This window comes from Phymastichus coffea, unplaced genomic scaffold (genome assembly GCF_024137745.1).
Source record: "Phymastichus coffea isolate CEN01 unplaced genomic scaffold, Cenicafe_Pcof_1.1 PCOF00064, whole genome shotgun sequence".
NCBI lineage: Eukaryota > Metazoa > Arthropoda > Insecta > Hymenoptera > Eulophidae > Phymastichus > Phymastichus coffea.
In genome coordinates, this window is record NW_026706875.1 from 120432 (window position 1) to 135743 (window position 15312).

Consider the following 15312-nt stretch of genomic DNA (forward strand, 5'->3'; position numbering starts at 1 on the left):
GTAACTGCATATATAACAACTGGCGACGAGGATCAATTCTCGAACATGCGGTTTTGGTAAAAAAAAGTAATTTTTTACGTGCCGGCCTGAGTAAATTTTTTCGATTAATATGTGCTCGTGCAAAAAAGTAACAGTGATATGTTTAGTTGGTTTTACGAATTGAATAAAGATCAAGTTATCGAAGAATTACTAAAAAGAAACATCGAGCACGAGAAAGGCCAGAAACTCGACGATTTAAGGAAGCTGTTAAAAAACGCAATTAGAGAAGAGGCAGAAAAAGCGGCTAAAGTTCAGGTAGAAGAGAAAGATACAGAAGAGAATTTTGAAGATTGTATTGAAGTAGTCTAGAAAAAAGGAGTTAAAATTGACATTAGTAGTGAGAGTGAAATAGTAAGCGATAGCGACAGCGAAACCACAATGGCTAGTGAAGCAACGAAGCTAGAGTTTTGTCTGGAAAAAGGGGACTGGGACACATTTATTGAACGTTTAGAAAATTATTTCGACGCCAAGGATGTTCCAGAAGCAAAAAGGGTGCCAGTATTTTTGATGAGACTGGATAATGAAGCATATAAGTTGATAAGGGATTTATGTGCGCCAGCAAAGCCGAAAGACAAGTCTTTCGACGAATTAAAAGATTTGTTTGAGCAACATTTGAATCCGGCACCTTCGGAGGTTATGGAAAGGCATAATTTTCACCAGGCTAGGCAGCAGCAAACAGAGTCAGTGGCAGATTTTGCGGCACGCTTAAAAAAGCTGGCGGTATTTTGTAACTTTAAGGATGTTAAGGAAGCTCTAAGAGACCAATTCGTGTGTGGTTTAAGAGACACCGACACAAAGATAGAATTGTTCAAAAAAAAAGACTTAACGTATGATATCGCAAAATCAGAAGCGCTAGCACGAGAAAGAGCAGTAGAAAATGCTAAAGATTCGATGAAATTACCGGAAGTGACTACAAGTAAAGATCACGTGTATAAATTTAAGCACTTAAAGAAGACTACCGGTATAACAAATAACGGGCAAGATGAAAAAAACCAAAAAAATTTAACATGCTATGTTTGCGGAAAAAAAGGTCACATGACATCGCAATGCAAACATAAGGCGAAAGAATGCAATGTTTGTCATCGGAGGGGTCATCTGGCGGCAGTCTGCAAGGAAAAGGGTAAGACAACGGTTAAATTCTTGGAAAAAAAAGCAGATACATCGGCAATGGAAGAAAACAGAGACAAGTGTACGTGCAGCGAGCACGATTTCTTTTCATTGCGCGATTGTAATGATAATCCTGTAAATCAATTATATAATATTCAAGCGGAGCCGATGAGGCTAAAATTGAAAATATACAATAAGATAGTCGAATTCGAGATAGACACCGGCACGTATGAAACAGTAATGTCAAAGATAACAAAAGATAAATTTTTCGGAGATATTAAACTGGTCGAGCAGAAAAGGAATTTATTTTGTTACGACGATAGAGTAATAAAACCGTTGGGCTCACTAGAGAACTTTAAAGTCGAATTCAATAACAAGAATTTCAAGTTGAGTTGTTTTGTTTTCAAGGGTACTGGTCCACCGCTCATAGGCAGGCGTTGGTTAGCAATGTTTGGATTATGGCCTCTGAGAGAATTTTCGAATTTTTCAATGTTTAATATTAATTCGGTCGAAAGTTCGATAACTAACGAATTTAAAATTTTATTTGGAAACACACCGGGGTGTTTCAATAAAGAAGAGTTAAACATACATTTAAAAGAAAATACAACGCCGACGGCTTTGAAGACAAGACACGTACCATATGCGATGAAAAAGCTAATAGAGCAAGAATTAGATAGACTAAACCGTCTAGGACACATTATACCGGTAGAAGTTAGCGAATGGGCTACACCCATCGTACCGATAGTAAAGAAAAACGGAACGGTCAGAATATGTGGCGATTTTAAATTAACATTGAACCCGAGCGTTATCGTTAATAAAAATCCGTTGCCGCGTATCGAAGATATTTTTGCTGCGATGCAAGGTGGCGAAAAATTCTCCGAACTCGATATGCCGCACGCGTATATGCAAATACCGGTAAAAAAAGAGTGTCAACAGTTTTTAACAATAACAACGCACCAAGGATTATATAGATATACGAAAATGCCAGAAGGAGTTTCGACCTGCCCGGGTGAATTTCAAGGTATTATGGAAAATATTATAAGAGGTATTCCGAATACGATTTCGTACCTGGATAATATTTACGTAACAGGTAGTAATGATATCGAGCATTTAGAAAATTTAAAAGAAGTTTGTAAAAGAATGGAAAACGCCGGTTTAAGAATTAACAAAGAAAAATGTAATTTCATGAAAGATAAAATTGATATCCTAGGGCATGTTATCGACAAAAATGGTTTGCACAAGGCATACTCTAAAGTGAAAGCGGTTTTAGAAGCGCCGCAGCCTGAAAATAAAAAACAAATACAATCATTCTTAGGATTAGTAAATTTTTATGCAAAATTTTTGCCAAATCGTGCTAATAAATTAAAAAATTTATACGAATGCGCCGGTAAAGAAAAATTCGTATGGTCAAAAAAATGCGAGGAAGAGTTTAAGTGGGTAAAAAAAGAAATAGTTTCACCAACTATATTACCACATTATGATCAAAAGAAAGAACTAATTTTAGCATGTGATGCTTCGGTTTACGGTCTATCAGCAGTGCTCTCGCATAAATTCGACGATGGCACTGAACGTCCGATTGCTTTTGCCTCAAAGAAAATACCAGAAAAAGAAAATAGCAGAGCGATTATAGACAAAGAGGCGGCAGCAATCGTTTTCGGGTTTAAACGATTCTATGACTATATTTTCGGAAGAGAAATTACGTTGAGAACAGACCACAAGCCTTTGAAATTTATTTTCGGCTCAAAAACAGGTATCCCTCTTACAGCAGCTAACAGACTGCAAAGATGGGCATATTTTCTATCAGGTTTTAAATATAATATTGAGTATATTAAATCACAACAAAACGGGAACTGTGATGCCTTGTCAAGGTTACCGATAGAAGACGATACAGATATTTTTGAGAGTGATTTTACGCCGCTGTATTATATACAAGAAGGTTTAGAAAATGTAAATATTAAACTTGTAGCGAACGAAACCGAAAAAGCGGTATTATTAAATAAAATTAAAAATTTTGTAATCAATGGTTGGCCAAAGAACACAGATATACTATCGCAAGCCGAAAAAATATTTTTCAATAAACGTCTAGAAATTTCGGTAGATAATGGTTGTCTTTTATGGGGGCATCGTTTAATTATACCGGAAGGATTAAGACCGAATATCTTAAAGGAACTTCACAAATCGCATTTGGGAATTGTAAAAATTAAAACACTAGCAAGATCGTATATCTGGTGGCCAGGCATTGATGCTGATATCGAATTTATGGTAAATTCATGTGTAACGTGTATGCAAGACCGAAAGAATCCGCCTAAAACAGAGTTAATACCATGGCCATGGCCCGAAAAACCATGGAGTAGAGTACATCTAGATTTTCTTGGCCCATTTTATAATAAAATGTTGCTAGTCGTGATAGACGCGCACTCAAAATGGCCAGAGATTATAGATTTTAAGACGGACACAACTGCGGAAAAATTAATTTGTAGTATGAGAAAAATTTTTGCGAGACATGGATTACCGGAACATATCGTTTCCGATAACGGTAGACAATTTGTAAGCGAAAAATTTAAAAAATTTTTGTCAGAATTAGGTATTAAACAATCTTTTTCTCCACCGTATCATCCAGCGACTAACGGTGCAGCTGAAAATTTCGTCGGTATTTTTAAAGACAAAATAAATAAAATTGTAAAAGGAGGAAGAGGATTGGATGAAGCAATAGATATTTTCCTGTTCGATTACAGAAGTATCTCGCACTGCACTACAGGCAAAAGCTCTGCATTTTTAATGTATAAACGGCAGCTACGAACGCGTTTTGATAAGTTGCGTCCGAGCGCAGACGTCACAGTCAAAGTAAAGCAAGAGGCGCAAATAAGGAATTGTAGCGGTTCTCGAAACCCTGCACTAAATGTTGGCGATACCGTTTTGGCAGATGTGTACAATGCCGGTAATAAAAAACGTGTACCGGCAGAAATTGTAGAACGCTTAACGCCGTCGACATTTAAGGTCAAAATTGACGACAAAATGCATAAGCGTCACTGCGACCAACTGATTGATTGTAAAGCTGATTTAGCCGTAAGACGTTCCGAGCGTTTGGCGTCAAAAAGTGCAGAAAACAAATACTTAAAGCGGGAGGAGTTGTGATGTATGTTAAAAGGGTATAAAGTCGTAATTACGCACGACTGTTAGTAGTTTGAGAGATAGCTAATATAGATAGCTATGGTTGTAGTTGACAAGCTATACCTTAAGGTACCGACTCACTCTCGCGTAGACTCTCACGCCGAACATATGTATTTCCTCCGTACACCTCTACTAATAAATACCATCATCTTCTTTATCCAAAACCTGTTTCATTATTTAACTATATGTAACTGCATATATAACAAAAACTATAATTACAATTAAAATCAGATTAAGAATCTTAGTTTTGAATATTGACAAGATGATTCAAATTTCTAGTCATTAAATGTGAAATAGTAACGCATAGTTTTTAGAAATTTAATGAGGACAAGGTATGACTACGTACCAGATAATGATATATTATCTTAGTGGTCATAGTATGATTTAATATATAATAATTTGCTCGAATGTCATTTTTGTTGATATTTGGGACTTCAAAAAATTGCTTCTCACCATAGAAACATTGTTGTGATACAAGTGTGTAATAAATAAAACCGAGGAGTGATTTACTAATATGTATACAAGTATTAGTGTGAAAAATGTGTTCATTCCCTTTAAATGCTCTTAATCTCAGCTTATTGTTTTTGAGAGTTCAAAATGTTCCAGCGCATTAGAACTTGACCAAAATAAGTTTAATGAGCCTCTTTTTCTTCGTTGAAACTTGAATAATAAAACCTACTTAAAAGTTGGTTGGTTAAATCAGGTGTAAACGGTGGCTCAAGAAATATAAGTAAAAATAGGGGAAATGATTTTTAAGGTGTTATTAATGTTTCATCGTATAGTTCAGCACAGGATTAGTTGAAACATTTCTAAGTAACTTTTAATCGGTGGGTTTTAAGAAAGAGAAAGACTCCTCGAACAACAATTTTGATCAAAGTTGTATGCGCATGGAACATTTTCAACTTGGGTTTGAAAAAACTTATTATGTTTATAAAATGGATTCGAACCATGCTTAAAAAACCAGCAGAGTCAACAAAAGAATTTTAGTATCAATGCGAGCACTTGAAAATGGACAAATAGCTGGTACGGAAGCATTTGGTGGCATTATGGATTTACCAAAATCAGTTTGTCACAATGCACATGACTCACTCAATGCTCAGTTGCATGCTGATAGCATGTAATAAAGTTGTTGCATAAGGAGTTCACGAAAACTGCTATTCAAGAAAAGGTTGCTTTACCAAAAAAAAAGAAAAGGACTCATGGTCAGTGTACTTTTGGCGATGAGACTTGGCACAAAAGAGGATTTGATCTTTATTGTATTTTCCAATTTTATACGGAATGACAAAAACTAAAGACGATTGATAAAAACAATAAGATATAAGATTGGTATTATGGCTAGACGTATCCCTTGGATCAATTACATTGATCAATTACAAGTAACATATATGTCACATCTTGTAATATATAATTTTTACTCAAACTTATATCAATATATAATCCATATTTAAATAAATTAGTGTTTACCTATTGAAATTGGAAGCTGCTGTATTTTGAGTGTTCAGAGTCGAGTTCAACTTAATTCTTTTATTATTTTTCCTCGTCTATTCCATTTTTTAAAATTATAATAATACAAGTCTTCTTTCCAAAAAGTACTTTTGCGAATAATTTTTTTTTTTTTTTAAGTTTTAACAGTCGAATCAGTACCTGTAAAATTGTAGAGCTAATTAAATAAGGTTTCAAAAAATTAAATAGTACACTCAACCATTAGTCTATAATTTAAAAAAAATATATTTACCTGTTGAAATTGAAAGCTGTTGTAAATTTCAAAACTACATGAAACGCATCAAAAATTCATTTATTCCGCGCAGATAACCCTTGCACCTTCGTATATAACCTATATGTACAATTATTGCATATATTAATTATGGAATACATATACATACACGCGTTCTTACACATTCGACATGCTGTTAAAATTTGTTTAAAACCGCGACGTAAAATATGTATTAATTAGCATCATGGCGCCGACGGATCATGTCATCCTTTGATGTGCATGCATGCTCGCACATGTGCATATTTCCGAAACTAATTACAAATAAATTTTATACATGAACGACTTGAAATTATAATTTTTGTAGTATGCCATTTTGTTATTAAACCACTAAAAAAGAATAATAAAGAAAAAATGATCCTCATCACTTATGCAGACGTCCGCGTATGTATCGGTTTCGTCCGCATAAGTGATTGGGTATGGGTACTTTTGTCTGCATAAGTGTTCAAACGTGCACTTATATATATAATATATATGTATATATATATATATATATATATATATATATAGGCACTTATGCTGACTCAAATAAAGGTGGGTTGAAAACACTATACATCGATAGAATAAGTGTTACTTATTCAATGTATACAAAAAAAAGTCCTAGAAATTTCTAATTAATAAAATTATAAGCAATTTTATGATTCCTACATGAATAGAGACTTAAGCTGACATGTCCGCTTAAGTCCAAAATTTTTGTCAGCATAAGTCCCTCACTTATGCTGACATTTTGCACAAGTAAAGTGACTTATGAAGACACTATGTGTGACTTGTGAAGAGATTATGAATGTATGCAGACAACATTTTATTTATAATATTAGATAGAAAATTAAATTTTTACTCAAGATCTAAAATGATACTTTGCTCAAAAACTGTTAAAATAACGATATTAAAATAAAATATAATTAAATCTTTTGGTGTTTGGTTTTGAATCAACAGCCACAGGTCGAAAGCTTTTTTATTATTGCTCAATATATTAATAATTTTTCATGGCTACTGACAATTCGTCTTACGAACTTACGATTGATCAATAAGTAATTTTATTTACAAATACATATTGTATGATTTTACTATAAACTTCATCTAGATGCTAAAACAGACCAACAGTTATTTCATTTTTCCAAGAACTTCCCGAGAACTAACTAACAAGTAGCAAAAAAAGTTGTTGCCTTTTTCACGAACTATCCAACAGAATAATTAGTTTATTGATTATCTTTGAAAAACTTTTGAAACCTTCGTGGGGCCGAGCTAAAAAACATGATTAACATATACTACCACTACCGATCTAGCCTACATAAACATTTTAAACTGAAAAGAAAAAATATGAATCGATAGCTGTTTCATTGTCTACTTATCTTCTATTATTAAATTAATTTCTCAATCTCTCAATTGTTCATAAGAAATTAATGATTTTGTGCTTTCTTTCCAGCAACTTCCAAGACCAATAACTTGATAACTAAGCTATATTTTTCGATTATCGAAGATACAAAAAATTGCCGAATTACTGATTTAATTCGCGCACTGTATCATGTCATAATAATTTCATTATTTATTAGATACAATTTCAATAATAGTATTACGAATATTGGATAAGTGAACTGTTCAAATGCGCATGCGTATGCTCATACTCCACCCAATGAAGGTTCTATAGCACGAAATATATCGTTATTGACATATACATATATATATTGGAATTGTTCAGTTCGAGAAGATTTTTTGAGACGATTGTGTACTTTGAGTAGTTTTCAGGCAATTCAAGGAACTCCTCAAACTGACACTATTGTATTGGATAGTTTGGGGAACTTCTCAAATTTTAGGTATATCAGAGCAATATATCTCTTCGTTTTAGCTCAACCCCTTGGCAATGTAATCTTAGACGGAATTTTCACGACACATGCATCCTTCGTCGAATTCTGGGTTATAATGGATAATTGGCATACATGAGCGTGTAGACCTTCTCAGGAAAATTCCGGCTTCATTTTAGGTATATCAGATCAATATATCTCTTCGTTTTAGCTCTTCTCGTTGGCCAAGTAATCGTAGACCGGATTACCAGGACATATGCGTCTTACGTCTAATTCTGGGTTATAATGGATAATTGGCATATATGAGCGTGTAGACCTTCTGAGGAAGATTGCGGCATCATTTTAGGTATATCAGATCAATATATCTCTTCGTTTTAGCTCAACCCCTTGGCAATGTAATCTTAGACCGAATTTTCACGACACATGCATCTTTCGTCGAATTTTGGGTTATAATGGATAATTGGCATACATGAGCGTGTAGACCTTCTCAGGAAGATTCCGGCTTCATTACAGGTATATCAGATCAATCTACCTCGTCGTTTTAGCTCTTCTCGTTGGCCAAGTAATCGTAGACCGGATTACCAGGACATATGCGTCTTACGTCTAATTCTGGGTTATAATTGACAATTGGCATACATGAGATTGTAGACCTTCTCGTGAAGATTCCGACTTCATTTTAGGTATATCAGATCCATCTACCTCGTCGTTTTAGCTCTACTCGTTGGCCAAGTAATCGTAGACCGGATTACCAGGACATATGCGTCTTACGTCTAATTCTGGGTTATAATGGATAATTGGCATATATGAGCGTGTAGACCTTCTGAGCAAGATTGCGGCATCATTTTAGGTATATCAGATCAATCTACCTCGTCGTTTTAGCTCTACTCGTTGGCCAAGTAATCGTAGACCGGATTACCAGGACACATGCTTCTTTCGTCGAATTCTGGGTTATAATGGATAATTGGCATACATGAGCGTGTAGATCTTCTGAGGAAGATTGCGGCATCATTTTAGGTATATCAGATCAATCTCCCTCGTCGTTTTAGCTCTACTCGTTGGCCAAGTAATCGTAGACCGGATTACCAGGACACATGCGTCTTACGTCTAATTCTAGGTTATAATGGATAATTGGCATACATGAGCGTGTAGATCTTCTGAGGAAGATTTCTACTTTATTTTAAGTATATCAGGTCAATGTACCTGTCCGTTTTAACTTTACTCATGGTCCAAGTAATCGTAGACCGGATTTTCACGACACATGCCTCTATAGTCGAATTCTGGGTTATAATGGATAATTGGCATATATGAGCGTGTAGACCTTCTGAGGAAAATTCCGGCTTCATTTTAGGTATATCAGATCAATATATCTCTTCGTTTTAGCTCTACTCGTTGGCCAAGTAATCGTAGACCGGATTACCAGGACACATGCTTCTTTCGTCGAATTCTGGGTTATAATGGATAATTGGCATACATGAGCGTGTAGATCTTCTGAGGAAGATTGCGGCATCATTTTAGGTATATCAGATCAATCTCCCTCGTCGTTTTAGCTCTACTCGTTGGCCAAGTAATCGTAGACCGGATTACCAGGACACATGCGTCTTACGTCTAATTCTAGGTTATAATGGATAATTGGCATACATGAGCGTGTAGATCTTCTGAGGAAGATTTCTACTTTATTGTAAGTATATCAGGTCAATGTACCTGTCCGTTTTAACTTTACTCATGGTCCAAGTAATCGTAGACCGGATTTTCACGACACATGCCTCTATAGTCGAATTCTGGGTTATAATGGATAATTGGCATATATGAGCGTGTAGACCTTCTGAGGAAAATTCCGGCTTCATTTTAGGTATATCAGATCAATATATCTCTTCGTTTTAGCTCTTCTCGTTGGCCAAGTAATCGTAGACCGGATTACCAGGACATATGCGTCTTACGTCTAATTCTGGGTTATAATGGATAATTGGCATATATGAGCGTGTAGACCTTCTGAGCAAGATTGCGGCATCATTTTAGGTATATCAGATCAATCTACCTCGTCGTTTTAGCTCTACTCGTTGGCCAAGTATCGTAGACCGGATTACCAGGACACATGCTTCTTTTCGTCGAATTCTGGGTTATAATGGATAATTGGCATACATGAGCGTGTAGATCTTCTGAGGAAGATTGCGGCATCATTTTAGGTATATCAGATCAATCTCCCTCGTCGTTTTAGCTCTACTCGTTGGCCAAGTAATCGTAGACCGGATTACCAGGACACATGCGTCTTACGTCTAATTCTAGGTTATAATGGATAATTGGCATACATGAGCGTGTAGATCTTCTGAGGAAGATTTCTACTTTATTTTAAGTATATCAGGTCAATGTACCTGTCCGTTTTAACTTTACTCATGGTCCAAGTAATCGTAGACCGGATTTTCACGACACATGCCTCTATAGTCGAATTCTGGGTTATAATGGATAATTGGCATATATGAGCGTGTAGACCTTCTGAGCAAGATTGCGGCATCATTTTAGGTATATCAGATCAATCTACCTCGTCGTTTTAGCTCTACTCGTTGGCCAAGTAATCGTAGACCGGATTACCAGGACACATGCTTCTTTCGTCGAATTCTGGGTTATAATGGATAATTGGCATACATGAGCGTGTAGATCTTCTGAGGAAGATTTCTACTTTATTTTAAGTATATCAGGTCAATGTACCTGTCCGTTTTAACTTTACTCATGGTCCAAGTAATCGTAGACCGGATTTTCACGACACATGCCTCTATAGTCGAATTCTGGGTTATAATGGATAATTGGCATACATGAGCGTGTAGATCTTCTGAGGAAGATTTCTACTTTATTTTAAGTATATCAGGTCAATGTACCTGTCCGTTTTAACTTTACTCATGGTCCAAGTAATCGTAGACCGGATTTTCACGACACATGCCTCTATAGTCGAATTCTGGGTTATAATGGATAATTGGCATACATGAGCGTGTAGATCTTCTGAGGAAGATTTCTACTTTATTTTAAGTATATCAGGTCAATGTACCTGTCCGTTTTAACTTTACTCATGGTCCAAGTAATCGTAGACCGGATTTTCACGACACATGCCTCTATAGTCGAATTCTGGGTTATAATGGATAATTGGCATATATGAGCGTGTAGACCTTCTGAGCAAGATTGCGGCATCATTTTAGGTATATCAGATCAATCTACCTCGTCGTTTTAGCTCTACTCGTTGGCCAAGTAATCGTAGACCGGATTACCAGGACACATGCTTCTTTCGTCGAATTCTGGGTTATAATGGATAATTGGCATACATGAGCGTGTAGATCTTCTGAGGAAGATTGCGGCATCATTTTAGGTATATCAGATCAATCTCCCTCGTCGTTTTAGCTCTACTCGTTGGCCAAGTAATCGTAGACCGGATTACCAGGACACATGCGTCTTACGTCTAATTCTAGGTTTTAATGGATAATTGGCATACATGAGCGTGTAGATCTTCTGAGGAAGATTTCTACTTTATTTTAAGTATATCAGGTCAATGTACCTGTCCGTTTTAACTTTACTCATGGTCCAAGTAATCGTAGACCGGATTTTCACGACACATGCCTCTATAGTCGAATTCTGGGTTATAATGGATAATTGGCATATATGAGCGTGTAGACCTTCTGAGGAAAATTCCGGCTTCATTTTAGGTATATCAGATCAATATATCTCTTCGTTTTAGCTCTTCTCGTTGGCCAAGTAATCGTAGACCGGATTTTCACGACACATGCCTCTATAGTCGAATTCTGGGTTATAATGGATAATTGGCATATATGAGCGTGTAGACCTTCTGAGCAAGATTGCGGCATCATTTTAGGTATATCAGATCAATCTACCTCGTCGTTTTAGCTCTACTCGTTGGCCAAGTAATCGTAGACCGGATTACCAGGACACATGCTTCTTTCGTCGAATTCTGGGTTATAATGGATAATTGGCATACATGAGCGTGTAGATCTTCTGAGGAAGATTGCGGCATCATTTTAGGTATATCAGATCAATCTCCCTCGTCGTTTTAGCTCTACTCGTTGGCCAAGTAATCGTAGACCGGATTACCAGGACACATGCGTCTTACGTCTAATTCTAGGTTTTAATGGATAATTGGCATACATGAGCGTGTAGATCTTCTGAGGAAGATTTCTACTTTATTTTAAGTATATCAGGTCAATGTACCTGTCCGTTTTAACTTTACTCATGGTCCAAGTAATCGTAGACCGGATTTTCACGACACATGCCTCTATAGTCGAATTCTGGGTTATAATGGATAATTGGCATATATGAGCGTGTAGACCTTCTGAGCAAGATTGCGGCATCATTTTAGGTATATCAGATCAATATATCTCTTCGTTTTAGCTCAACCCCTTGGCAATGTAATCTTAGACCGAATTTTCACGACACATGCCTCTATAGTCGAATTCTGGGTTATAATGGATAATTGGCATATATGAGCGTGTAGACCTTCTGAGCAAGATTGCGGCATCATTTTAGGTATATCAGATCAATCTACCTCGTCGTTTTAGCTCTACTCGTTGGCCAAGTAATCGTAGACCGGATTACCAGGACACATGCTTCTTTCGTCGAATTCTGGGTTATAATGGATAATTGGCATACATGAGCGTGTAGATCTTCTGAGGAAGATTGCGGCATCATTTTAGGTATATCAGATCAATCTCCCTCGTCGTTTTAGCTCTACTCGTTGGCCAAGTAATCGTAGACCGGATTACCAGGACACATGCGTCTTACGTCTAATTCTAGGTTTTAATGGATAATTGGCATACATGAGCGTGTAGATCTTCTGAGGAAGATTTCTACTTTATTTTAAGTATATCAGGTCAATGTACCTGTCCGTTTTAACTTTACTCATGGTCCAAGTAATCGTAGACCGGATTTTCACGACACATGCCTCTATAGTCGAATTCTGGGTTATAATGGATAATTGGCATATATGAGCGTGTAGACCTTCTGAGCAAGATTGCGGCATCATTTTAGGTATATCAGATCAATATATCTCTTCGTTTTAGCTCAACCCCTTGGCAATGTAATCTTAGACCGAATTTTCACGACACATGCTTCTTTCGTCGAATTCTGGGTTATAATGGATAATTGGCATACATGAGCGTGTAGATCTTCTGAGGAAGATTCCGGCTTCATTACAGGTATATCAGATCAATCTACCTCGTCGTTTTAGCTCTTCTCGATGGCCAAGTAATCGTAGACCGAATTACCAGGACATATGCGTCTTACGTCTAATTCTGGGTTATAATTGACAATTGGCATACATGAGATTGTAGACCTTCTCGTGAAGATTCCGACTTCATTTTAGGTATATCAGATCCATCTACTTCGTCGTTTTAGCTCTACTCGTTGGCCAAGTAATCGTAGCCCGGATTACCAGGACATATGCGTCTTACGTCGAATTCTGGGTTATAATGGATAATTGGCATATATGAGCGTGTAGACCTTCTGAGCAAGATTGCGGCATCATTTTAGGTATATCAGATCAATCTACCTCGTCGTTTTAGCTCTACTCGTTGGCCAAGTAATCGTAGACCGGATTACCAGGACACATGCTTCTTTCGTCGAATTCTGGTTTATAATGGATAATTGGCATACATGAGCGTGTAGATCTTCTGAGGAAGATTGCGGCATCATTTTAGGTATATCAGATCAATCTCCCTCGTCGTTTTAGCTCTACTCGTTGGCCAAGTAATCGTAGACCGGATTACCAGGACACATGCGTCTTACGTCTAATTATGGGTTATAACTGATAATTGGCATACATGAGAGTATAGAACTTCTGAGGAAGATTGCGCTTTCATTTTAGGTATATCAAATCAATCTACCTGTTCGTTTTAGCTCTACACGTTGGCCAAGTAAGCGTAGACCGGATTACCAGGACACATGCGTCTCACGTCTAATTCTGGATTATAATGGATAATTGTCATACATGAGAGTGTAGACCTTCTGAGGAAGATTTCTACTTTATTTTAAGTATATCAGGTCAATGTACCTGTCCGTTTTAGCTTTACTCATGGTCAAAGTAATCGTAGACCGGATTTTCACGACACATGCATCTTTAGTCGAATTCTGGGTTATAATGGGTTATTGGCATACATGAGATTGTAGACCTTCTGAGGAAGATTTGGGTTTCATTTGTCGTATATCAGATCAATCTACCCCCCCGTTTTAGCTCTACTCGGGGCCAAGTAATCGTAGACCGGATTTGCATACTACGCTTCTCTTGTCTAGCGGAGACCTACGTATTGTCTGTGTACCTTCTTATACTAACAAAATAATATTTTCTTCGTATGGACTACATATAAAATCATCTAAAGCTAATGGTGAGCAAACCGGATTTCCACGACACGACGTTGACTATTTTCACGTTAATGAATCAATGCATGATAATCTGAAGCTATTCGTCACTTGTCCGGATTTCTACAACACGGCATTAACTATGACTAACAGAGGGTATTCGTTCGTAGAATTGCTTTTCTGTAGGACAATAATTAGATTTTGTCCTTAGGGAAACGAATCCCATGAAATTTATGTTTTTGAGGTCGCTGAATTCTAATCTGGAGTATGTTTGACCTTGCTCGACTCAGAGTCAAGGTTAGGTCATGGTCAAATCCAAAAAATGCATTGAATGAATCCGAATTTAAGGTTTATCTGATCAATAACCCCCTAATATTTTTATGGCAACGTTTTCAACCCCCTAATAACCCTCTAATAAACCCCGTAATATGAACTGTGCTATGAACCCCTTAATCACCCAATGACGATGCTATAAACCCCCAATAACGTAATAACAGTGCTATCAACCCCCGAATAAACCCCTAATCACGCCCTAATATGAACTATGTTATGAACCCCCTAAAACCCCAATGGCAATGCTATGGCCCCTTGAAACAAATGGCAATCCTATCAACCCGAACCCCCTAATAACTCACCCCCCCTAATAACTCCCTAATATGAACTATGCTAATAACCCCCTTAATGGCGCAATGGAAATGCTAAAACGCCCCTAATGAATCCATGGCAATCCTATCAGCCCCCTAATAAGCCCCCTATAAATTTTCCCCTAATAACCCTCTAATATAAACTAAGCAAATAAACCCATAATAACGCATTAACATTGCTAGAAACCCCCTAATTAACCAATAGCAATGCTATCAACCACATTATGTCAGATGCTTCAATGTTATCAATTTATTCAATTGTGGAATCGTTTCCTTTTTTCGTCTATGCTTCTGGTTCCTGACTTTCTCTTATGCTGTAGTCCATCATCTTTACGTTTCAGAGCCCATTAGTAGTTAGCTAACATATTAACATTCCATCTACCTTGATACCTTCTTTCCATCTCTTGGAATTCTTGATGGAATCTTTCTC

The 15312-nt window shown here is 36.9% G+C and overlaps 1 protein-coding gene across 1 annotated transcript; it reads left to right on the forward strand.

The window, feature by feature from the left end:
• Positions 1–417: 417 nt before the first annotated feature.
• Positions 418–4281, forward strand: LOC131667302 (uncharacterized protein K02A2.6-like). Its single transcript, XM_058940664.1, has one exon. The coding sequence runs from the start codon at positions 418–420 to the stop codon at positions 4279–4281; it is 3864 nt and encodes a 1287-aa protein (XP_058796647.1).
• The last annotated feature ends 11031 nt before the right edge of the window (positions 4282–15312 follow it).